At 39.0% G+C, this 27,293-nt stretch overlaps 1 protein-coding gene across 2 annotated transcripts; it reads right to left on the bottom strand.

The window, feature by feature from the left end:
• Nucleotides 1-803: 803 nt before the first annotated feature.
• LOC115923973 (aminopeptidase N-like) lies at nucleotides 804-27,171 on the bottom strand. 2 transcript variants are annotated; one of them, XM_030985345.1, is made up of 19 exons: nucleotides 27,043-27,171; nucleotides 20,687-21,015; nucleotides 19,944-20,263; nucleotides 18,813-19,089; nucleotides 18,004-18,124; nucleotides 16,995-17,149; nucleotides 15,043-15,156; nucleotides 13,708-13,842; nucleotides 12,424-12,555; nucleotides 11,855-12,030; nucleotides 11,115-11,206; nucleotides 10,424-10,560; nucleotides 8,919-9,122; nucleotides 7,784-7,866; nucleotides 5,553-5,693; nucleotides 4,648-4,815; nucleotides 3,835-3,975; nucleotides 3,184-3,265; nucleotides 804-2,219 (listed from the first exon to the last, which is right to left on the bottom strand). In XM_030985345.1, exons 2-19 carry the CDS (start codon nucleotides 20,993-20,995, stop codon nucleotides 2,064-2,066), a joined length of 2,943 nt encoding a protein of 980 aa, XP_030841205.1. In that variant the 5' UTR covers nucleotides 20,996-21,015; nucleotides 27,043-27,171; the 3' UTR covers nucleotides 804-2,063. The 2 variants fall into 2 exon arrangements, with proteins under 2 accessions (XP_030841205.1, XP_030841204.1); XM_030985344.1 differs by having other exon boundaries at nucleotides 20,687-21,018; nucleotides 27,043-27,170.
• Between the last annotated feature and the right edge of the window lie 122 nt (nucleotides 27,172-27,293).

Consider the following 27,293-nt stretch of genomic DNA (forward strand, 5'->3'; position numbering starts at 1 on the left):
ATTTCAGCCGTCTCTGAACCGATTTTGATCAAACAAAGATGATTTAGTCATTTAAATTGTTCTTTCAGCTTTGACACTCAGTTTTTCATTATCTCACAACAAAAATATATTGTGTAGCGCCCTCTGCAACAGAACTCAACTATCCCTTTTAGGTTGCTTCGTATTGAAGATGTAAATAATCTTCAACAATGTACATTACCGTAATGTAGTGACTATAAAAATGTCTGAACTCACAACTACCTTCTAAGTTCAGCAGCCAATTCCAACGTATTTCAGATATCCATAAGTAGGCCTATGTTACCAGATCATCTGAAGAAATCTATATTCCCAAACACCATGAACGTATTTTTCAAAATAATATCCGTTTTACCGGTCCTAAGCTTTGGAACAATTTACCTGAACCTCTGAGAAAATCTGTATCTCTGTTAAGCTTCCCTTGGAAGCTTAAAAAATGTATGACTTTAAATTACAGTGCATAAGTTTCAGCCCTATACCCGATTAGGTTGACGAGTGTGTGTGTATATTGTATAAGGTGGTGTGTATGGATGTGTAAATGTGTTGTATGCATGTGTATAATTATGTAAACATACATACATATTTATTTATTTCACTTCTTTATTCAGGGTAGTCTGTTCAGTATACAAAAATAAAAACCTGGTCTTCCACATATGTATTTATATATATCGTCCTTGTTTTCACGAAGTGACGGTAGTGAGGAAAATCGTAACGCAAAGTGAATGCAATTTTTTTTCACTACCATCACTTCGTGAAAACAGCGACGATATATATGTATAAGTTGTATAAATGTATGTACTTGTAATGATGTGTATATATATATATATATATATATATATATATGTGCATATATCCTGTTAATCTCAAAAACATTTGTTAATATTAACATATCAAAATATTCTGTTAAACTATCAAAATATTATTCTTCAATAAGAATGTCTTTTATTACTGTTATATCAATACCCATCTTATAAAAATGCTTTATAAAAATGCAGTCTAATATTTCTATATTCCACATTATATAAAAATACAGTCTAATATTTCCACATTATACCCTTCACCTATATCTTGCCATTATGTTGTTTATGCATGCCATACACTCCATTGCTACTATGTTGCATTCCTCTTCTTTTCTCTTTCTCCAAGCTCTCTATCCTCTTCTCCTCCTTGCCTACCTCTTTCTTCCTTTCTTCCTTTCTTCTATTTATAATGTACTGTGTATTCGGGCGTACCCATTACAAGCTATGCTTATCGAGATTTGCGCCTTCTTCCTTTTAATACAAGTTCTTTAATTAATATAATATATTTATGTCCCTACGTATAAATGGTATTGTTTGAACAAATGTCAAATATGTTGTCAAATTGAATGGAAGAAAATAAATGTTCATTTGAATTGAATTGAATTGAATAGTACACAAAATCGCACAAACTATCATTTCATGCATTATTTGAACACATATTTTCAAATCAATACCGTAAGCCTAACTAGGGAATAGTTCTCCCAACAGCAACCTTTAATATACATGCAACTTTCCTCATAACTACATTTAAAGCAATGGTACTGCATGGTATATCCCTGGGTCAATGTCCTTTGCAGTATTAACAATTCCATGTAATGGTTGCAGTCATCACAGTGTTTAACTTTACTTGATAAATAGCAAGAGATCACAAATCCCAACAGCTACATTAAAGGATAACTTTACCATCTGTTTTCAAAAGCCTGTGTTGTTTTCATTACCTGTCGCCATTTAAACAAAAAAAAATCATGACCTTTTGCCATGTTAGGAAATGTATGCCCTTGCCAACTTATTTATAGGAAGATGCAATTTATTCATAGATTTTCATGATCACAGGTATCATACTGCATTTTCTTAATCATTCAAACTCGTCATTTCTCGAAATGTCAATTCTAAACATTACTCTGAAAACATCCACCACCTTCATGCTATTCTGCTAACGATGGTGATGGTTATAGAGACAAGCGAGGAGAAGGAGGAAGAGCAGGCGGAGGAGAGGAAGAAAGAGGAGGAGGAGGGCGTTCATCCTGTTTACTCTCCTATAGCGGGGGCGTTATCCGTGAACCAATCTGCCACGGTATCTGCACTGGTACTCATCCACGCGATGTTAGTATTTGTCACCTCTATCGCCTGCTTGTATGCACGTGTTGCAGACCCCAAATTGTTTCCTTCCCCAAAAGCAATAAGCTATTAGATGATTCAGAAAAGAAAGTGAGAGAAAATATGACTAACTAGATGAAACTTGACTGCACGCAGGCGAAAAAGCTCCGCCATAGAGTGATTTTAAAAACCAAAACTAAAGCAATTTTTATATTCAAGTTTGATTTTAATCCATTAACAGGTTCGCAAAATATCGTGATTACAAGCTATTTTTCATGTACCGGTACATGGCTCTGCAAGATATATACATGTCTTGAGTTTGATAGTAATCCATCTGTTGGTTCCAATTATATTGCATTCACAAGCTTTTTATATGCATACATAATGAGCCCCATGACCTTTGACCTCATGACCCTAAAATCTAATTGGTTCATTGGCTCTCAAAGATACATAAACATGTCTTGAGTTTGATGGTAATCTGTCTATCGGTTCTATGCATGCATGCATGAAGTCTTTCGTCTACGGCTGATCGTCAACGAAATGGAGTTAAGTCTGTTGTCAACTCTGTTTGTTGCTACAGCAGGCACCCAGTGAAAACAAATTCATTTGATGAAATTATGGAAATGCAAGCACTACTTTAAACAAACAGAACTTTGTCATTCCTTGCTAGTTTTTCCAGATTGAGGTGCAATATAAAAGGGCAAAAACTCAACTTTCTAGAAATGTGATTTTCTCCTTGAAATTCAGATACCATCCGCCAAATGACTTTTTGGTTTCCTCTCTTCAAATTCATTTTAATCACTCATGCGTGGAAAATGCATCATGAGTTGCATCAAATGAAAGAAGAGGATCTAAGCTTTCAAAATATGTGTCATTTATTAATTATAAATGTGACTATGTTATGATAAAACATCGATAATTCTCGGTTTCGTTTTTTCTGGGACGCACTGTATAGGAAATGGCGAGAATTTTATATTCTGGAAATTTTGATGCAGTGGATTTCAAACCGGCACCCATGTCAAGCATTCAAAGACATTGTTTTTATACGTACCTCTTCTAATTCAAGGTCGGTGTTAAAATCTTCTGTTACGTCTGAAATGATATCACTTAACAGATTCGCACTTCCACCGTAACTGTAATGAGCAGGTTTGAAGAAAAAAATGGAACAAAAATTGTGAATAAAAATTGAAAAATTTATCTATCCTATTGTAATACACAAATTTACATAACGTACCAAGAGAGTTCTTTTTTAATCCTCAAGTTTTTGTATTTTTATTTCTCAAAATCCTCGTCTCGTTGTCATATACAATTAATGATAACCAAAACAGTTTCCACATGTACATGTTCTTAACTTTTTTCAAACATTTGAGATTTTAATGATAAACTTTATGATAGACACAATTACATGTCGTGAATTACATTAGGATCACAATGAACTAATTATCGCACTGTAAAAAAAAAGGAATTTTCATATTTTCGTAATGCTCCTTTGATCAAACACATATTAGTTTCATTCCTTTAGTGACATTTCTGGACATTTTCCCCAAAGTTGTATTTTTTCTGATTTTTTTCTTCTTCAAAACCAGCTTGATGCCAAGGTGGACATTCTCTTAAAAGACAAAATGGGCGACCTTTTTTTCTCTCGAGAAAGACAGTGCAAAATAGGCAGTTAAGAATCAGGCAAAATGCATGATTTTCTTACTATTCTTTGTAGGTTTCCCAATTAGATCGCAGATAATTCCAGGCATTAGAACGTCCGATGTAGTTCTGTGAAACGTAGACGATGACGGTATTTGAATCTTGGAAACGAACAGAATTAACATCAAGGGAGTAGTCTAGATACCTACAGACACCATAGAAATAATAAAATGAAAATGAGAAAGGAAGTTCTGTAAATAAATGTCAACAACTCAAATAACAATGTTGCCCATGAAGTTGGAATAAACATTTCTTACATCTTTCCATGAAATGATCATGACAATATTCTTGATAGATATACTGGTAGATTAAGGGCGCGTTCATGCTTGATTTTGACAGCCAGAATCAGGCATCTGTTACGCGTTTAGTTTAAAACACGCTTGCGTTCATGCTCACTTTTGTAGAATCACCGAAAAACGGCGATCACGATCGCCGATCGTAAACTCACAAAAAGATGCGTTTACAATTTGTAAACGCGTTTAAATGGGGTCAACGCACTGACCTCTAGTGGGTCTACGTAGCATGCGCACACAGGTTTGCGAATCCAGCTGAAGGCCACCCAAGGAGAATTGCCTGGAGAAGTAAGCATGAACACTACATCATGGAACTGCGATCACGATGAGCGTTTACGATGAGCGTTTCAGATCGCTCATTCTGCCTTCAAAATTTAAGCATGAACGCAGCCTAAATCTTCTCAGAACTTTACTGACCAATGGCTACCCTGGGTATTCATAATTATTATCATAATCATAATATCAATCCAGGAAATTACAAATCTTTCATTATTACAAACTGGTGTTATTTGCTGCTGTTTTACCTGCTAAGTATCCACGGTGCTTGAGAGTAGGAAAGAGCCAAAATCCAATTTGATTTCTCTGCGGCATCTAGAGTTTCTTTGTATTTCCTCCAGCCAAACTCCCACTCCTCCTGCCCGCCTTCCTGGATGCCATAGCAATATACCGTCGTCTTCAGGTTAGGAGAGATACTGTAGTAGTACAGGAAATATGATAAAAAATGGCGGATTCACGCGTTATAGAGGGCATGCACCCCCTCAAAAAAAATAATAATAAAACATAAATAAATAAATAAATAAATAATAAGAATACAAAAAAATTGTAAATCTATTCCATACTATCTAGATTAGCGTTTTTCAACAGGGGTGCCGCTAGACATCTGTAGGGGTGCCGTGAATTTGTTTAAGCAGTATATATATATATATATAAAAAATCATTATTATGAAATGACGTCAATTTCGTGAAAATCAAATATTAGAAACCGCTAAGTATGTAACTTCATGAGGAAGTAGCTAATGAATTTTAGCTAAGTGCCTGAATGCTTCCATTTTTTAGCAACGAGGTGCCCGAATAGCTTCTATTTGACTGCGAGGTGCCCGAATATGTATTGTATCTTTTATATCAAAATTACATTTTTACCATGCTCGTTCGCTAAGCATCATACATATCCTTTCAAAATATGCAAAGTGCTCAGTGACATTTTACACATTATAAACATGATTTTATAAAGGCAATGGTAACAAAAAATGAAAACTGTTCTACCAGTAAATTTCGCTAAAGTCCTTGCGATCTTGTTAAATTTACATTATCTGTGTATTAAAAAACCTTCAAAAACTATCATGAAAAGTAAATGAAAATCAATAACTTCGGACCATCACGAAAAAATAATTAGTAAATTAAAATGATGAATAGTTGAATTTTAGCTTACGGGTTGATTTCATAATCTGGTGAGTTGTCAATGTTGTTAGCATCGTTCGTCATGTACTCTTGGAAGAGAGTAGAAGCCTGGTCTAGACAATCTTGGTTGCGGTATTTACACGACGTGCCAATGGCGTTGACTCGGTTAAATCTAGTGTGAGGAAATGAATATTTAAAAGGCAAAATGTGTTGAAAGAATAGACGTGCAAGTATGTCGGGCAGAACATTATTTAAAGTAGGAAGTAAAGTTGGAATGATCCCGATGCATCAATGACTGCAAGCTCTGTTAAAAAAAACTATCATTATTAAAAAAAGTTCTTTCAAGTTTTGAGTTTTCTAGTCTTATTTGTTCCACATTTTACCGAAAATATAGACATAAATATAAAATAATAATTATACAATACATGTAGTATATATGAGCACGTCTCAATTATTATGATAGATTAGGTAGAATGTGAGGAGCCTATTAAAAAGCAATGCTTGTATATTATAGGTTCCTGGTACAATAAATATTGTAGATGTAAACTAGATGGAACTTCAAATGCGTGCAGTCGAAAATGATGCCTCCGCCAAAGAGCAATTATTCAAATTCAAGTTTAATAGTAATCCATTAAGAGGTTCTCAGAATATCATATACATGTATGACCCTTTAATCTTTAACCTCATGACCCTAAAATCTAAACAGTTCATTGGCTTTGCAAGATACATACATGTCTTGAGTGTGATGATAATCTGTCCATCGCTTCTAATGTGATCACCAGCTATTTATGCATACATAATGAGCCATGTGACCTTTGACCTCATGACCCCAAAATTTAATCAATTCATTGGCTCTGCAAGATACATATATATATGACCTAAGTTTGGCAGGAATCCATCAATCGGTTCTTGAAATTACGCGATCACAAGTTATTTTTGCATACATAATGAGCACTGTGACCTTTGACCTTTGACCTCGTGACCCCAAAATCTAATCAATTTATCGGCTCTGCAAGATACATACATGACCTAAGTTTGGCAGGAATCCATCAATCGGTTCTTGAGATAATGCGATCACAAGAACGAGACGTACGGACGAACGTACGGACGGACGGACAACCCGAAAACATAATGCCTCCGGCTACTTCGTAACGGAGGCATAAAAACGTAGCAGTAGAGAAAGATGCAATTTAGAGGGGGATTTAAAACACAATGGAATAAGGACATTTGTATACAAAATAATGCATTAATTAGTACCAATATCCAGAGTCACCTAGTTAAAATGGGTAGTCACCCAAGCAATTTAGTTAGCATAGCACAAAGTAATTAGTTTTTATACATTTGAAAAAACAGGAACATGTATCATTAGTTAACAATTAAGATTAGCATTGGAGAATAGAAGACTGTGGAGGGCAAACAAATTATATCAGATGTAAGAATTTAAAAGAAAAACTCAAAATTTGCGTTTGAAGCAATTCAACGGTTGTGCTTCCTGTAACCTCCAAATCCAAACCATTCCAAAAAGAGGGATTGGTATACATGATTGTTTTGGGGGCAAAAAATTGTCCGGATTCATGGGGGTAGATGGAAATTGTCACTTTGTTTTGTGGGATAGGAGTGAATAACGCTGTTTAAGCAAACATGGGAGGGAATATATTGGGCAAATCATCCTTACTTAGCTATTACATGAAATATCAGAGGAAATAATTGTATAAAGTAGATACTTTCAGAAAACGATTTGCAAGAAATAAAACGTTAGCGTGTGCCTGGAAATCTGCCAAATTTATTATTCTTATTGCTCTTTTGGGGATCTTGTATATCAAATTCTTTCATTACAATCAGTAGAAGAATGACCTGTTTTTAATTCACTTCTGTGCTGCAAGCGCAGCTTTGTCAGACCTAGCTATGCCGTAATTTTTCTACTAATTGTGAAGAATTTTTTCTTTTTTTCTTCAGGGATTTTAGGAAGTATCATCAATATGGAATATTTTGTATGAAAATTTGACCTCGTTGCATGGTTTGAAACAACAAATCTCCAAATCGTTTTTGAAATGCGAAATTCATCTTTTGACAAAATAATGTATTACTATTTCAGAAGACGCCGAATGTTGTGCGCATCTCTCGACAACCCAATCAACATGACCATTATGATGAAAATGACAAATGATGGCCGGTAAGAGACAGAAGGGCGCTATATAACTCTGGTTCAAAGTGATATGAGTTAACGCTCTTCTTGCTCTCATGAGGCGCTTATTGACTTACTGCGTTAGGTGAGGGTCATTTACTGGGTCATCGTTCCATTGTAGATCGTTGTATAATGTCTGGACTTTCTTCTGCATGTATCTCTGTTAAAATATTAATGTATTAAGAGAGAAATAAACAACAACGTTATAACTTTAATCAATACCATCCACTATATAATCATCATTCTTTCATAGTACAGTCTATGCACTACCGTATTCAAAGGAGGGGCCCAGGGGGTAGTTTACCCTTCCTGACAGATTTCTGACTAGGATAAATAAATTATGCAACTTTGGTTTACCCCATATATAGTTAGCAGGTTAGGAAAACATATTAAGATGAAGGAAAAAAAAAGCAAAAATGAAGTCAAAATCAAAATAATTAATTTTGGGTGACCCCCCTCCCCCCCCCCCCCACCTCTCTCTCTCTCTCTCTCTCTCTTCCCTCATTTTCCCTCTCACTCTCGCCTAGCAATCCAAGACCCTCAAAAAGCGACTTCTTGACTGAGGGTATAGGGATAACATTAAGTTGAGATGTATAGCCCCTCCTGCGGACACGATCTGAGTACGCCATGCACTGAGTCTATGGTGTTATCATTGCAGTCACCTATTTCCATTATACTGTTACTATATACTGTCATTTCAGCCTGTATACAAGGAGGTAAACACTGGCTTCAAACTATACTGGAATCGCCATTAACATTGGTATATAATATGTGATATATAAACCATTCTTGATATTTTCAAGAAAAGTGAAATACATGCAGGGTAAACATTGTCAGATAGGATTAATAAATCCAACATGTTCTGAAAAAAGAACAGGGAAATGTCATTTGAATTTGTTTTTAGTAGTAACATAAAAATGACGGTTAGAAAGTTGCAATTCTACCAGTTGCACTGCTTGTAAAGGTAGATGGCTAGTTTGCCTGAATTTTTTTATTTACATTGTAATATACATGGTTATCAGTCGGGGGAAATAAACATCCAACAAAATGGGGCAATAAATGGGATTCTTATAGACCGCTGCCCCTGATTGGATCAAAATTGACATACAGGTGCTGTATTACGCTACCCATTAGTTAAAATCTTTTCTATCATTTGCAAAATCAGAGGCTCCTCCCCTTTTCAGTCCATCCTGCATCGGCCCCTGTATATACCTCTAGCGAGCCGTAACCATAATGCCTGCTGAACATATCAGTGATGTACGAGATAACACTAAGGAGTGCCTCCCAAGGTACATAGTCCTCCTCGTTCTCCATGTAGAGGGTCAGATCAAGAGCGATGGGGTAATCCACACGCCCCACCCGGGCCAATGTGAGGGCATCACTGATGAGCTGGGCGCGGTTTTCGGTAGGGAATACCTTGGTAGAAAGAGAAGAAATGTTTAAAGAGTGTTTGACAATGGAGCTGGGCGAATTATCACAACTAAAGCAAGCTAAGGTAGATCTGGATTTCATTTTTCATCGAATAATAATGATAATTTAATCAGTTAGTCTGTACTATAATACAATCAAAGCATAAATCGAGCAGAGAGATAGAGAGAGAAAGCAACAGATAGAGAGACTTATAGAGGCGGTTAATTTTTTACCTTCAACCACCTTCAACTAGCACTAAGCAAAATTTTAACGGTATCTAATTTTATGTGATTTTGGTGTGAGTTTTTTCTTTCTTTGGTTTCTTCCTCTTACTGAACCGTGATTTATTTTTAAACAAAGCAAAAAAATTATTGAGAGGAAAAAAATATTTTGCAATTCTGAAAATAAAAGAAGGTACATACTTCTGAAAATTAGAAAGGGTTCAAAATTATGATAGTGATAAAAGGTTCATAATTTTGAAAATAAAACAAACCAACTAAATGAAGACAACAAACAATGACCTAAGACCAAACCGGTTAAACATGTCTTTTTCCAGAAGGTTCATAATTTTGAAGGTTTCATTTTTTTCCATAGGTTCGTTACTCCAAAGTTTCTGAATTCCGAAAGGTCATAATTCCGGAAACAAAATAGTAAGCAAATAATTACCGTTGGTGAAGGTGATGGGACAAACTATCACTTCCGAGGCGATCTGGATGTAGCTATCTTTCCGAAGCGAAGCTGAGGAAAGATAGCGTATACATTCTGATCGACGAGGAAGTGATAGTTTGCCATCCCCTGAAACCAAAAGGTGCTTTAATATTTGCTTTATATTCCACATCTAAAACAATTTAATTACAAAAGAAGGACATGTGTGCATCTACATAAAAGACACCTAGGCCCAAATTCACACCAAAAAAGTTTAAGTTTAACCCAACCCCTTGAGGGTACGGTGCGCGCATGTGTTTTCTTTAATTGCGCTCATAGGTAATGCACGCTTAATTATACGCCTGTTTTAGTGCGCTTTTGGATAATCTTCAGTGAAAGTGCGTTGCCCTGTGTAGATAGTACCTCTATCTTCAATGAAAGTGCATTGCACTGTGTAGATAGTATAGTACTATCTACACAGTGTAATGAACTTTTTGCTTCTCCCATCAATAATGGGCGAACTATCTTTCATCACGTGATTTACTTTTGAACAATCGTAGAGCAAGATTCTTAGTATGTGGAATATAAAATCCTGTATCCTTTTGGTAATCACGTACCTTGACCTTCAGAATAATTAACCTTCTGGAATAGCCTCAGCTTACCAAATGATTATCTACTAACTGTTGGATGAGGCGAGCCCAGTTTTCATTGTCATAGTTCACTCGATAATATCCGTAATGCTGAATGTTAGCAAGAAACCAATCGTCAGCTTCCATGGGGGATGAGAGGGTTATGAGGGCTGAAAAAGGAAGAAATTGAATGAGAATTTTATGATAGGATTTAAATCATACTGTTTCCCTCTCTTTCAGTTATTATATTAGGCTTCCATAAAAGGAAAAACACAAGGAAGTTTTGCTTAATACAGACCGTCATTGGGATGACATTTTAGCTGCAATAACTGTGTAATAATCAAAGCAATAATGGCCTTAGAATCACATACAGTACCACTAGAGCCCCCCCCCCCCCTTAAAAAAGGATTTTGTATCCTCCCTTTTGAGACCTTCCAGGGCCGACATATTTCCTGTAGGAAAATAATTACCACAATGAAATGATCAGGAAATTTTCTGGGCACACACCCTCCGACCCCCCTCTATTTAAGAAGCTGGCCGGGGAGTTTCCTGAAGTCACGTTCCTTGGAAACATAACAGTCAGGGAAACTTTCTGTCCCAACTTTTAGATACTGATTCTGTATGAATCCAACTTCTTCATAGCTACTCAAAGGGGGAGGGGGGAGATAGATGCAAAGTTACAACTGCCATTTATAATACTTTTTGTTCGAAACAATAATCTTACCCCATGGTTCTTTTTCGATCCACATAGTATTGGGCCTTTCAAAATTAACGTCTGTCTTTTGTGTATAGGTGAGGAAAATATACCACAGGTATCTAAGTTATATCAGAAGAAACAGTGAAATAATTAAAATGATGATTATTTTGAAACACAAAATGGTTATCAAAGTTCCTTTATCGGAAAGAACTTGCGGAGTATCTATAACTCTTCTGTCATATATAGAAAAGACTCGGGGGGGGGGGGGGGTTCGACGGACAATTTTATGGGGTGTGCTTGTCTTTGTATTACTTGGCGGTCTGTTGTTCTAAAACTTCAATTTTAAAAAGAAGATGGGAAACAAATGAAGAATAGACATATTCCTAATTAAAATAAAGACTGGGACGGCCACTGGTCTTTAAAGGTTTTAGGTATCCCCCCGACCCTCCCTTCCTCCCTCAATCCCTACCTCTCTCTCCCCTGCCTCCATTTCTTCTTCCTTTCTTTATCTCTCTCTCTCTCTCATTTTTCCAATAGTGATCTTTGATTAACACAACATGATAGGAAACAAAATTAGCAGGGGTGGACTGGCAATAGGGAGTTTGGAGAGTTTCCCCCAAGGACCTAGCTTGAGGGACGGTTGATTTGTGGTCTGAGGGCCGGTTGGCAAGTACTTTGGGGCTACGGTGGGGCTGCCACATCAAAATTAATAGAACTTCATGCCCAGTCCACCCCTGAACATAAATGTTGCTTATTTTTTAAATCACCCGAGGTCGCCGTATCTGTCATCGACTCCAGCATCAGGATTAATGAGGAAATGTTCCTGTGAAGCATTGAAGTGGGTATCGTCGATGCGACGGAAATCGACCACGGGGAAACCCATCTGTAGCGTCCACGTGTCCATAATCTGTTTGACATCGTTATCACCCATTCCTTTATCTGCCTGTATGTTGGAATATTAAAGACAACATCCATTGTCTTGCATCTGTGAGTATGCGGTATAATATTTGAGAAGGGCATTATACAATGGCATGCTGACGGGATGATATGGAGGCACGTGCCCCCTCCCCCCGACAAAAAGTAGCAAAAATATTAAAAGAAAATATTTAATTTTTTTAATGAGGAAGAAAGGATGGCGGGGGAACACAATCAACAGAAGATGATACTTATGTCCCTGTTACCCCAAGACTCTTTATTTCATTATTTTATTGATTGATTGATTTGTTGGTTGATGATATATTCATTGAATGTTTATATATTCCTAGTTATTGGTTACTTGTTTGTTATCATGTTATTAATTAATTGATGATAAATCTGCCATTTAAATAACCAATACCTCTGTTAGAGCCGCCCATAGATCATCAGTTTTGGCGTTATCCTTTCTGTGCGTGATTAGATAAGCGTTGAGTCCACTCACGAATACGTCTTCTCCGAGGATGTCATTTAACATACGGAGGATCGAAGCTCCCTTGATAGATAAATCAAGATACAATGTAATTCAATTCAGTCTCACTTTATCAACTAAAAGAAGATAGCAGTAGTAAGAGGCGGCTGCGGCAGCAGCAGTAATAGTAGTGGTGTTGGTTGGGTTCTAAGCCAACTATTCCCTAGGGCAAACACCCTCTAGGACAACTACCCCCCCAGACAACTACCCCCTCCAGACAAGCGCCCCTAGGACAACTATCCCTACAACTACTCCCTGGACAACTATCCTAGGGGGTAGTTGTCCTATGGGGTAGTTGTCTGGAGGGGGTAGTTGTCCTAGGGGTAGTTGTTTGGGGGTAGTTGTCCAGGGGTAGTTGTTTGGGGGGTACTTGTCCGGGGTTAGTTGTCCTAGGGGGTAGTCGTCCTAGAGGGAGGTTGCCCTAGGGGGTAGTTGTCCTATGGGGAGTTGTCCTAAAGGGTGGTTATCCGGGGGTGCATGTCCAGGGGGTAAGTGTCCGGATACGGTGGTGGTGGTCATTGTTGTCGTCGTATTACTAGTAGTACTAATAGTAATATTAATAGTAGATTTAGATGTAGTTGTTTATTTTGAAACTGACGTAAAAATGAACATTTATAGCATTGATAAAAAAAGAGATCTATATGAATATGAAACTGCATGATGTCAATCAATGCATAGTTTTACAGATTTATTTGATTTTTTTTATTTTATTTTTGTTAAAATACAAATGAAATTAATGAAGAATGTTATTTTCAAATCCAATTTGATATAGTTCATATAAAAGAAACGTTCTAGAAAAAATAATATGCTTTATAACATTGAATACATTATATAGAAAAAACCTAATATATTTACATAGTATTACCAATTCAATAACGTGATCAAAAGTCTTCTAGGAAATCAACTTAAAGGCAATTTCAATACAATGATTGTATTGCCTAAGTCATGTTCAGTTTATGTTTTAAAACATATATATATTTATGTCCTTGTCACGGTCACACACTTCAGTAAGTTACGCGCAAGGCTATTGTAATTGGGTTAGATATTTTAGGTTGATTTTATGAAATTAAGTCTTTAATTGCCATTGAATGAAATGAAATTTCAAAGGAAAAGTTCTTCAAAGTTGAAATGATACTAATTAGATCAAAGCAAATACAGTATGCTAACATGATGTACCTTGCTGTACGAAATGGAATCAAAGATTTCATTGATTTCATCCGGAGAATTGACAGGAACTAGGACCGGATGAGACGTACCTAGGGCATCGAGGTCAAAAACTGGCTGCAGATCCACATTTACAAATTGTTCATTCTGTTGCAGAGAATCAAAGTAGAAGATAGTAATATTTCATGATATTTCAATTTAATTTTGACAAAAAAATAATTGTCAGGGTTGTGATGGTAATAGACGGAAAGAATAACTTATGAAGAATGCTATGACGTTCCATTCTTACATGGTTCGTGAAAGTGGTATAACTTTTCTGTTTCTCTATTTACTGAATATTAATAATGTTTCATAATGCGTACACCTCATGCACAAGCTCTGCCTTTTATTCAGACTCCTCAAACTTCACACTGCCTGTCGTACCTTCCTTGAAATTAGAAAAAAGTTAGGTAGAAGTTTATAAATCAGTTTACAAATACAAATAATCGCAATAATAAGAACCGCTGCTGGGGTGGTTTGACTAATTCATATGGACTTTGTGTATCCATGATAATAAGAAATTCCCTAGGATAGGGGGTAATAGGGGGACGTTCGTAAAATTGTGAAAAAAATGTAAGGAATCTGAGAGATGTAACAAATATGTGAATGCGTATGCACCCCTCATATTTCAATTTTTACCAAAAATATAGTACTTTTTGTAAATGTGTACTCAATAAGCCAAATTAGAATTATAAGCTTAATTAGTGCACACTTTAAATCTTTTTTACGCAAAAAGGGCCCATCCAATGTTGTGGAAAACAGTCACGGAGGTATGCAAGGCAGGGCGTTGTTTTCAACTCCGCTAACAGTCATTCCTTATACTCCTGTGATGAATATGAAGTGAGTCCACGGCGACCCAAATTTGGTCCTGAGAAAGATGCTCATGCCTCTGTTGTGTCGAAGGTATAGTGTTAGGCATATCGTTGCAATTCGTTTTAAGGTTAGGTTTATAGGGATGTGTGTGAGGGTTATATAATGCTGGGGGGTGTTTCATAAAGCTGTTCATAAAGTTAGGCATGACTTTACGAACGACTTGTATATAAAGTGCCAGATTGGATGCCCAAAAAATTTTCTGAAATTTTCAATAACCTCAATTAAATTATGGCAACAAATATACTTTGCATTAAAAATGTTTGTTATCATAAGAATGTTAATCTACATCTGCACATACAAGTCGTTCGTAAAGTCATTTGTAACTTTTCAGCCTTATGAAACACCCCCCTGGTTCCATAAAATTAAGACTTCCTTTAGTATAGGAAACTGGCACGTAGCAATTATTGTTGCAGGAGCCAGTGTACACATACTCACCATGCCCCAGTAAGGCTCTGCGTTTTCCACACCGAGGCCTTCAACGTAGCTGGCAAATCCTTCATTTAGCCACAGATCATCCCACCAAAGACACGTTACAAGATTGCCAAACCACTGGATGTAGAAAAAGAAATGTTAACATTAGAGACTACTAAAGGCTGCGACGGATACTCGGATACTCGAGTTCTCGCACTGTTGACAACTACTCCAGTACGATTTCTCGTACTCGTATACTCGGCCACCACTTCTTCTTTTCTTTGCCCGTTCATTTGGCACTGTGCAGGTCGACACTCACCTGTGCCCGGAAGAGGTATAAACCATGGGTAAAAAAAATTCCCAGCTTAATCATACACGGGGTGTCACTGTCAACTCACCACTCAGAAGCTGGGACCAAATATCCGGATTTCTGTTTGGACTCACAGGAACTTTGTCTATCATTTATATTTTTAAAAACAACATTTGTCAAAAGTTCAAAAGCACAAATCAGCGCCTTATTCAACTGCACCTCGAAGTAAAATCACGTGGGTTCTCGGAAACGGACCTGGGATACTTCCACCATAGTAGGGTGTCAGCAAAAGAAACAAAAAAACATGGCGGCCATCATTGAAGTACACAAGTATCCGCTGAGTATCTGCCTGTAGGCCTGGGTGTGTATTCAAGTACCTCATTACACGCTTATGCACAGCACTATTAGAGACCCTATCCAATGAATGAACGTACAACACTTTCCCGTTCAGTATCGCACAAAAGCACATTCAAACTCCATTTCCCGCACCCGTCCAAGATACAAATACGGTATATTAAACAAATTAAAGAAAAATCGATATTCTACCAACAGCAACTAAGATAAAGTTTTGAACTTTCACACATGAATGTGTACATTCATTTAATCTTTAGAGGGTCTGATAAACAATTTTTGCAAAAACAGAGCAAGTAGCTATTCAAATATTAATAAACATGTTTATCTGAAGACATTCTTGTTCAACAATGAAAACAATTAAAGAATGGGCAACAATGAGGATTGAGGTCTGGATGTCGATTCAAGACTGCATGGTTTTGACATGAACGGTCAAGATGCCTCTCCTTTCCACCCAAGATTGTGGAAGAGCCATAGAATACCTCCAATGCTCATCAACGCTTAAATGGCCATATACCCCAGTTTTGCAATTTTCTTTTACAGACTCATGCGTGAATGGTATTCCAATTGCATATCGTCTTAAAGAGGATTCATTTATGCTTATGAAAGATAAAGTTTATATTTAATATTTATTCAAAAATCTGAACTATAAATAGTGTCGAATTTCTTTTCTTTCATTTTTGTTGTTGCTTAGTGTATTTAATATATCATATCATCGGTGGGGTGACAAAACCTTGAATCTCAAAAATCATGAATTTTCAGGAGAGCAAAAAAACATTTCCTGTCTCAACGGATTTAGTGCTGTGACACCGTACTTTGTGTGGAATTGTGAAAAAACACAGGAGGCATTCCATGGATTTATCAGGTGGTGTCGTAGGCCATTGGGTACACAATTATGCAAAAAAATCAAAATCTCAAAAAATTGAGATACAAGGTTTTGTCACCCCACCGACGATATATTATATATCATATATCATATATTATAGATTATGTATCATTTATCATATATTATATAATATATATCATGTAGCATGTTATATTATATATGTCATGTATTAATTATACAGTTAACAGCTAAATTATTCATACTCGGACCAAGTTTTGTAATGTTTTGTAAGTATGTGAAAAATTGACTTGTCCCAATTTCCGTTTCTTGAGAATGTAATATATTAAAGCTGACATCTAAAAGTATTTAACAAAGGCTCTAATTCAACCAGTCCAGCTTTCATTCTTGAGTTACAAAAGAAACAAGGCATCAAATTGACAAGGGGTATGAATAATTTAGTAGTTATGTATTTCTTATTTGATTGTCTACCTGGTGGGTAAGTTCGTGAGAAAGCGATGAAGCAACATATTGTTTGTTGCTAGCTGAGTTGACCCTGCTATCGTAGAGTAGGGCAGTTTCTTGGAATGTTATGAGACCCCAATTCTCCATGGCCCAGAAAGAAAGGCCCGGTACGGCAATCATGTCTGTAAGAGAGGATGGGCAATTACATGAGATATACAAAACAAGTACAAATTGAAACCCATCTTCAAGCCTCGATGGCTCAGTGGTGGAATAGTGGACTCATAATTGGGAGGTCCCGGGTTCAAGTTTCAAGTTTATTTTTCCACATCTCATTTAAGAAACAGGAAGTATACATATTACAACATTGCAAATTATCAGTGGCCAATTCCCAATTATTTAGAATATTATATATATATATATATATATGTATATATATACATATGTTACAATTACATTAAAAATACATGCAAAAGTACAACATAAGGCAAGATTACTTATTTATATGTTTATCTTTCAGTTTCCAAAACATAATCTTTGAATTTGCGTTTAAATTGAAACCAAGTCGATGCGCTAGCGCCCTTTGACAAGGCAATAATCCGCATTACCAAGTCCCTCGTAGAGGACATAATGCTGTCAGTCCCCTGGTTGCATACTTACAAGCATTCACATGCTTTCTTACTAAAAAAAAGCCCCAGTGTCAACACAATTGCGAAGACTTTCAAGAAATCAACTCAAGGGACATTTCAATACCCTATTATATATCCGTTCAAATGTTGTTGCGTCATTTTAATCACCTTTGGTTTATCTAAAAAAAAGTCCATACAATCGTTTTAGTCTGAGTGAGAACAAAATTGAAATCCCGTTTTGAACCCTCATTTATCAAGTGATATTGTGAAATGTATGACTATTTAATAGTTTTAGGGTTATTTTAATTTAACAGATTTGCAACTGAAATCATGGAAGAATGAATATGAGTGAATGATGAAGATACAATCTATGCAATAAAAAGAGACCAATGATATGTGAATAATCATACCTTGTTTTTCAAGAGGGAAAGATATATTGAAATATTTTTCGTAGTATGTAGTGATATTAGATCCGATGTCACGAGCATATACTGTTGTATTCACCGCCTCCGGTCGTGACCAAACTCGGAACTAAAAGATATAAGTAAAATACAGATCTTGTATAAATTACATAGAGGAATGAGAGAAAAATGCGCTAACAGCTGGAAAGTAATGTTCTTTATCAAGATGACTTTACAAAAAAATCTAAATAGCGTTTTTTTCTTTCAGTAATCAAAACAACAGAAATATGAAAAATTTATTCTCCTCTTTGAGCACATGTTGATATAACTACGCCATTATGTCCTAACCTCTCTGTTTCTTTGGACACTCTTGTTTGCGAATAGATATCAGGACCCTTCGGAGCTGTTCTTTCAATGGGGATGCATGCCAAGAACAAAAAATTATATTCCACCGGTGGCGGATTCGAATTTCTGACGAGCAAGAAAGCACATAATAATAATTATGATGATAAAATTGATAATAATTATAATAATAATAATAATGATAAAAATAATGATGATAATAATGATAATAGAAATAAAAATTAAGATGAAAATGATTGTGATAATAATAATAATTATATTAAAGTAGGTATCACTTTTCAGGGTATCCATTCCATTGCGAAACTCTCTGACGTCGTTTTGTGATGTTATTCAATACTTTTCACTAAGAATGCTGAAACTTTTTTCCTGAGCCCCTTTCGAAACCACCAAGGGGTGCAGCAGCACCAATTTCTATGGGAGATGTGTAAGATGGGGGGGGGGCACAATTAACTTACCCGAATTCCACTGTCGGTGTATATTTCCGTATAGTTGAAGTAGCCGACAATAAAAGCTAAGAGGTAGGTCGACATGATGGGCGTGGCTTTGTACTCCGTAATCAGCCATCCGTCGGTCTCGCTCTTATTAACATTGGTTTCGATGCCATTGGATAGGGCGACCATGTCGTTGCGGTGCTCGATCTGGGTTTGGAAGACGGCCTTAAAGTCGGGTTCGTCGAAACAAGGGAGAGCGCGACGGGCACTTGTAGGCTGCATCTGAGAGGCGGCTAGCCATCTAGTGGAAGAAGAAAGAAATGGAGAGAGTGTGTGGGGTCGAATGATGTGTGAAGATGTGCATGCATGAGTGTGTGCGTGTGTGGTTTGTGGTGTGTGTGTGTGTGTGTACGGGAAAGAGAGAGAGAGGGGGTGAGTAGATAGACAGAGAGAGTGGAGATAGATAAAAAGAGATAGTGAGAGAGAAAACAAGGATGACACATAGAGTGGAAAGGAAGAAACAGAAGATGATGAAAAAGAAGAAGAAAAAGACGATGACGCCGACGACGACGAAAAAGAAAAAACATTTTTTTGATATTTTTCAAAAATTTGGCATTTAACATTAACCAAAAATTGGCTCTTTTTCTGTATTTACAAATTAAAACACTGACCTTATCTCATTTTTTAACTTTTTTAAAGAGGAAGATGGATGATGTTATGTCTGTAAAAAAACAAAAAGAGGGGTATACCGATACCTGAATCCAATAACTATCAAAATATTCAAAGTATAGGAATAAGCATGCCTAAAAGAATAGAAACTGACGTACGGCACATTTTCAAGTTTTGGGATCACCGATTGGATTACCTGGCAAATGAAATATCATAAACCCTTCTCGAGCAACCAAAAGGAGTTTTTAATTTGTTTCATTATTTTGTGCAAACTCCTACAAACATATCTGTAGTAGGCCTACCAATATTTCAGTGCAGTCTCAAATGCTTTTTTGGAAAAAATAATGAGACTTTATCGTGTACGGCCAAGCTGCTGAAAAAAAGCCCTGAAAGCAAGATGGTGTTCTTTACCCGTATTAAAATAAATAAAACAAAAACAAGCAAAACAAATATTGAATGATAATGAAAGAAGAGGTGTAGACTCACTTTGTTTCGCCATCTTCTTCGTAACTGCTACGATAGAACCCTGAGAGTCCGGCCCATAGCTCGCCGAGGTATTCGATTTCCAAGACGTAGTCTGTTCCCGTCACGAGCTCCTCAGCGACATGAAAATGGACGAAGTCATACTCGGGAGTAAACGAGTTGCTTTCGATATCAACTTCATTCCCGTCGCTATCACTTAGTGTGGATTCATGAATGGTGATATTCAGCATATGCAGTGTAACCATCGTGGTTGCCGTTTCACATCTAAAGTGTATTTTAACTCTGCCATCGAACGTGTATATACGATCACCTACACCAAGGTCCTGAAGAATAAGTTTTAGAAGAAAAAACTGATTAGTCTATAGCTTTCATACATCGGTCTATAAAATCGTGGTTTCGTGGTAGTGAACTCTAAATCCAGGCCAGCACGAACGTCCTGTGGCAAGACATAAATTCACAGTTGCCACTCTCCACCCAGGTGTACATGGGTAACTGGTAATTGCTGGGGTAATAATAATTGCAGGGCCCTCAGGAAGAAGCTTCCTGGGTAAACAACATTATTTTTGTTATGTTCATATTATTATTATCATATCATTTTATATCATATCATCATCATCATCATTATCATTATCATTAAGTATTTTTATCAAACTCACTATCGTTTGTTCGCAGTTTTTGCTTAATTGCGAAAAATAACACAAAACAACTGGAAAGCAAAAATGAGATTTTTTCTTTCTACTTCTTACTATATCATAGAGGTATGGTTTGAGGTAGAGCTCATAGCTTTCTGGGATGAGATCGTGCGTTAAACGTCCACTCCATAGCTCTTCAGTTGGAGTTGGGGATAATGTCGTAAGGCGCGGTTCTGTCACGGTTGGTTCTGGCTTGATACGTGGCTCACAAGAACGGTCGGGCAAGAGGGCGCACATGCACCCGACAGCGATTATCACGCAGGCTCCCACAATGCAGATAAGCACGATTTGGAACGTTGTGAAGAAATGTCCTCCACTCTCCTTGTCTTTATCCGACTCAAAACCAAACTGTTCTTTAGGCATCTTATGGTCTGCTCACGCTGCTGCTGTATCATATAAAAAGTAAAGCAAACAAAGAAACAGATGGGTAAAAGAGTAGTACTCCTTTTTTGACAGATTTAAGGCTCATTCAAATGATTATGACGCGGTAAAACGCCTCAGACAAAAATAATCTGCCACATTGTTTTTTGACATGTAAATGAATTTCAAACGCACGTCCTACACTATTCACTTAGCTCTGCTTTATGATAAAGTAGACTGGGGGCGTGTTCACACCGCAAGGGGGGACTGTGGGCGGTCCGCGGATCGCGCTATCGTAGCGCGACCCACGGTCCGCCCATTGGCATTCTCCGGATCCACAGCGCGGTCTATCGTAGCACCCCCTTTTTGAGAAGTCCTGTTGCCATGACGCGTGACGTCATGAGGTCAGAGCGGTCAAAGATTTTGCGCGCTATTACGAACTAGGAGTGTTGAGTTGAACCAATCCAGATTCAGATCGCACCAAAAATAGAATGAGTATAAAATTCCCCTCCGTGTAGAACAATGACTTCCGGCGTGCTATCGTAGCTAGGGTTCGCACCAGCAGAGATAGCGCGGTCTAGCACGCGCTATCTTGCGCTATCTCTCGTGGACCACCCCCAAGAGGTGCTCCAGTGACACGCCATTTTGGCTCGCTGTTTGGCGGACCGAAATGACGTTGTACCTTCCACACCGCAGAGATAGCGCAGTCTAGCACGCGCTAGACCGCGCTATCTCTGCCAGTGTGAACAGCCTCTAGGAGTGTTGAGTAATTGTACGGATTCAGATTCAGATCGCACCAAAATAGAATGAGTAAAATATTCCCCACGTGTAGAACGATGACTTCCGGCGTGCTATCGTAGCTCGGGTTCACACCGGCAGAGATAGCATAGAGATAGCAGAGATAGCATAGGGGTGGCCCACGAGAGATAGCCGGTCTAGCTGGGATGTCTACTTTGGACATATTACTTACCGGAGGTCTTTGAGTGTAATTCATCCTTTAGTGCCTTTCAGTGGGTTGTTCTACGTTTGATGTAATGCTTTAAAAAAGAGATCTGCCAGGCAGTTCATCCTTAGTTTGGCGTCTGCTACATCCGCCCCCCCCCCCCTGTTTAAAAAAATCAACCCCAGGGAGAGCCCAACCCAAATTAAACCCAAACGCCACAGCCCATGGCAATGGCCCAAAACCCTGCCCAAAAAATAAAAAACGAACATGGAACATCGTTAAATAGGTAAAAAAACTGACTTTCTTTTTATATATAACACCCAAAACACCGAACATACTTTGGCAGTCCCCTTCCCCATTGTTAATAAAAGAACGGATAAGGGTGACCAAACCGATATAAAAAATATTAAGAGCCAAGGTCCTGAACCAATACGGTTTAGACCCCATGGCTACGGTGGGACCTCACCCAAGGGATTACACCCAGGTGCCACTGACCGCGACATCCCAGACCAGACAGGGTTTAAATACCTTAACGCCCTGAGCGGGATAGAAAGGATCAGCCACATGACACCCCAGTCCAAAACGCAGGGGACACTTTCATCACCGGCCCCCCTGAACACCCCTCGGAGCAGGAAGTTACTTTTGCTGGTACAGGTGAAGACCATTACGGGCAGTGGCCTCAAGGACATCGTAGACCGGCTCTGGCTTCGCGTGTGCCACCATCTCTGCTACCTCGCCAAGGTACACAGGGGTGTTAAGGCAAACCCCTGCGGGATAAAAGTGTGGAGAATCTGTCTCCATGCACAACAGGAGCCTGTTCCGAGGGACAGCCCTAAAAGCGGCTCAAAACAAACCTAATGAAAATGCAGATAGTCTATCCGCCAGGCGGAACCTTCGCAGGTCCCCAATGTGCAACAGTGCAAATGAATGTGCTATTGCCTTGTGTGAAGGCCGGCGGACGATCCTGAGCCTGCCTGGTGCAAGACCAGAATGCGTCCCGCATTCCTCTGCAAGGGTGAGCATGCAGGAACGCAGGCTATCTACCGGAATTGACATTAACTCGCGCCTCTTAAGGCCCTTCTCCAGTCGGTCCAAATAGAAGTGGCTATCAAAGGCCCTGGGAATCGGGGCCGCTGGGCCATCCGAACATTGGACGGCTTAGGAGGAGCAGCCATCTGCACGGAGGTGCAGTGTCCATTTCATGTCGACCACCGGTTTCTCCTCCGCAGGATTACCCGTCTCTCCTGTGTACCTGCCTGGGAGCGGACCTTAGGAGCACTCGGGTCTGCCTCCTGCTGCGGAGCTTTCTCCACAGCCGTTCTTTGTGTTTCCGCAGTGAAACTCCACCCATTGGCCCTGGATGAATCTCTCTATGAAGAACCCTAACACCAGTCCTGCCACTGGATTAACAATGGGCGGCGTGTTTGGGGGGTACCCGGAAAGTACCTCAAGAAATTTCCAATTTATCGCAATGATGAGATGCGAAGCCTCACGCTCGGAAAGCCCCCCCCCCCCCCCTGAAACGGTAGGGATTTTCTCTCCCATCCCTATCTAATTAGCAGGCGCTACTACACGTCGGGTTGAAGATCAACTTCATTTTCCGACCCGCCGAAGTTGTCCTCGGGGTTCCAAGGAATACCCATGTGGTCCGCCTAGAGCTGCCATGAGTTTTCCTAGGCTCCTCTCTAAACCGGAGATCTAGCTCGAATATCGGAAGCTCTAGTCCGGATGGTGGACGGGTATCCGGGTTTTCCCGCGTGAGTTTAGTTATCAATGTTGGACTAGTCTTGGAGTTCCGTTCAGGGGTCTCTTAAGGTAGGCGCTTTCGGTAATTTTTATTTGTAGGCGATATGGGCGTAAGGCCAAATAACAACAATAATGTGTTTCTCTTCCCCGCCCGCTTCCTTTTTGGCCGCCGCACCTTTTTGTTAACTATTAGCTATTTTGAAGAAAAAAAGCCCCCCCCCCCCCCCACAAAAAAAAGAAAGAAAAAGGCCCCCCAAATGAAATAAAAAAGGGTGTGATATATGCGATATATACTTTGTTTTAATAGCTTCTAAAGTGATACAATCATTTGTTTTGTTGAAATTTGCATCAGTATACAATAGCACAAAATAGGCCTGGCCAGCTATCATTAGCAATGGCAGCCATCTTCAAAAAATAGCTATTAATTGGCACTATTGGAAGGATGAAACTCCATTAGCCACTTTCTTTCCCACTTCTGCAAGGCATCTAAGTCTTCCTGAAGTAGTGCAGCATCCTGAGGTGATATGTGATTTTCTCTAGACCGCACAGTCATCAGCAAATAGCCTTGCTGTGGAGCTCTTGTTTGCCTGTGTGCTGACTTGGCCATCTCCCAGAATTTGTTGAGTTTGTTTACTACGGAGTTGTTCCACATACACCATTGTGCTCCAGCTTGTGTAGGAGCAATCTGTGGGAGACCTTGTCAAAGGCTTTGCTGAAGTCCAGTAATATCTACAGTCTGCCCTTTCTCTTCGATTCTCCTTGGCCAGATCGTCGATCGTCAGCATAAGCTGAGGGTCACATGAAAGTCTCTTTCCCGTGTTGAGCATCAGATAGTATCTTGTGGTCATGCAGACAGGTGGTTGATGATGGCAGTATAAATCACATGTTCACACAGCTTGCACAGGAAGGCTGTAAGAGATATCGGCCTGGGGGGTGTTTCATAAAGCTGTTCGTAAAGTTACGCATGACTTTATGAACGACTTGTATATGAAATGCCAAATGGGATGCTCAATCTTTATTAAATACATCAACTAAAGTTGAACTGTGCAGATGTAGATTAACATTCTTATGATGACAAACTTTTTAATGCAAAGGTTATTTTTTGCCATAATTTAATTGAGGCACTTCATATACAAGTCATTCGTAAAGTCATGCGTAACTTTACGAACAGCTTTATGAAACACCCCCCAGTAGTTGGCAGGTGAAGATCGGCTCCCTTTCTTGAAGAGTGGAACCACCATGGCCCTCTTCCATGTAGCAGGGATGGTACCTTGATCAAGGGTGGCCTGGAACAGAATGCCGATGGCTGGTGCAATTTCCTTAGCAATTTCCTTCAACAACAATTTGGCAACCTCTCCCTTAGGGGAGAAATAGTCCTTTCACTAGAAGTAGAAGCTAACTCAAAAGATCAATTAAATAAATTAATTTAAGCTTCTTCTTCTTCTTCTTAATGGTTAATCTGCCTCCTTCAATACTGAAGATTCTTGCAGATGATACTGGGGTGCATGTGCAGCTGGACCACTACACCAGGGTTTCCCTCTACTCTTATACGGATAGTGCAGTGGGTTCTTAACCTGCAAAGGTGGCGACTCTTCTCGACACGGGGCCTCCATTTAACATCTTATCCAAGGGACGAGGTGTTTTCCACTTAATATAGCCTGCATCTATGAAACAAGTGGAGGGGCACGTTAACACACAACTCAGGCTTCAGTCATCCGCCTGGGTGGGATTCGACTGTGAAGGGAAGAACCTGAAACTAATCTAAGCATTCCCCTTAATTTGACAGTGAAGGGAAGAAATATCGGTCTATGAAGTACGAATTTTCGGTTTAGGATAATATGGGTTAGGACCAGGCACGCCGGAAGCAGTTTTGGATTGGGGGGGGGGAGGGGGCAAACACTTCAGGGGGCTCACCTTTCAGGGGCAGTGGTGTAATGAGCAAAGAGGTCAAGGGGTTGAGCCCCCAGAAGCTCATTGGTTTTAGGCATTAAATTACGGTCAGATACGCATATTTAGATACCTTATTTGTGACACTAACAGGTCACTAATTGGCGGGGGTCCAGGGAGCTGAGCTCCATGAAGCTCAGGGGTTATAGGCATTTTATTACGGTCAGATGAGCACCCAGGGGCTTGCCTTAGGGCCCTTGGTGGGGTCCAGGGAGCAGAGCCCCCAGAAGCTCAGGGGTTTTAGGAATTTAATTACGGTCAGATGAGCATCCAGGGGCCAGCATTAGGGCCCTTGGCGGTGTCCAGAGGGAGGAGCCCCATAAGCTCAGGGGTTTTAAGCATTTAATTACGGTCAGATGAGCATTTTTAGATACCTCCTTTGTGACACTGACAGGTCACTCATTCTTTCTTTTTCTCTTTAACATACTTTTTCAGAAAAGTGAGAGTGGCTCAAGCCCGGAGCCCCTGCCATTTTGCAGATCCTGACATAAAGGCTTTCAAATAAGCATATTTTTTTCCTAGCTGGCTGTAAATTTGTAATTTTCCAACAAACGCTTAAAAAAGTATAAGTATAAGAAAAAAATTAGAAAAATCCAGGAAAATCATATCATTTCAGCGACATTTGTAAATCACTGGTATTGAATAAGAAATAAACCATGTTTAAATTTTATTTAGGGGGGAACTCCCCCCCCCCCCAATCAGTACGCCAGTGTTCAGGGGTTCATGTCTTATCACCCCTATCATAGCGTGTATTGCTATTATAAAATCCTACATTATTAATTGATGAATATAGGGGATCGACGCGGAATGAAGGAAGTTTAAATCCTTGTCTTTGATCGGAGTAAAATTGTGATTGTGATCAATTCATTTTTTATTTTACTTTTGGTTAAAAAATACAATCCATTTTTACTCTTTTACAGCTGTTTTTTTTTTTTTTTTTTTTTTTTTTTGGGGGGGGGGGCTTTGAGGGCGAAAATGCGGCTCCCCCGCCCTCCCCCCCCCCCCCTTTTCCCTTCCCCACTTCCGGCGCCCCTGGTTAGGACGAGGAATCACCCCTTTTCCCATCGAAGGCTTGTAGATCTTCAAATTATCATTTTAAGTGGTTGTTCGGATGCCCAGAGGAGTCAAATAACATTGTAAGTTAAGATTGTAATCACTACTTCTTTACATTTCTAAAAAAATGAGCCCAACCCGCTGTTTAAATCGTTTTCGTATGCAGGCTCTGGAGTTCCGACGCCTTCGGGGGCGTAGCTCCCTGGAGCTATTTAAGCAGGTGAGCGATTCGCAAGGCCCAGCACAAAATAACATTCACAATCACACCTCACGGACTCTGAAAAAATACCCAAGTAAATAACGAATTTTAAACCAAATAAAAAAGAGGTTGCCGCAAATGACACCACCGAGTGACACTTACCCTTTCTCAGACGGAAAACTGGCACGATTCCACCCCTGTCAAACACTTTCCAGCACCAAAATCAGCGATTACAGCAATAAGGAAACTTTTCAGACTTGCAACGAAACGAGGCAATGCAGAAAAGAATTGTTCCATGACTGACCGTCATATAGTACAAGTTCACGGACATCCCATTGAAACGCGTGTTAAACTTAATACACGCATTTCAATGATGTCGATGGTTTCGCCCTCGACCGATATCCTTTCCTGAT

Source organism: Strongylocentrotus purpuratus, unplaced genomic scaffold (genome assembly GCF_000002235.5).
Source record: "Strongylocentrotus purpuratus isolate Spur 01 unplaced genomic scaffold, Spur_5.0 spur5_scaffold_15, whole genome shotgun sequence".
Taxonomy (NCBI): domain Eukaryota; kingdom Metazoa; phylum Echinodermata; class Echinoidea; order Camarodonta; family Strongylocentrotidae; genus Strongylocentrotus; species Strongylocentrotus purpuratus.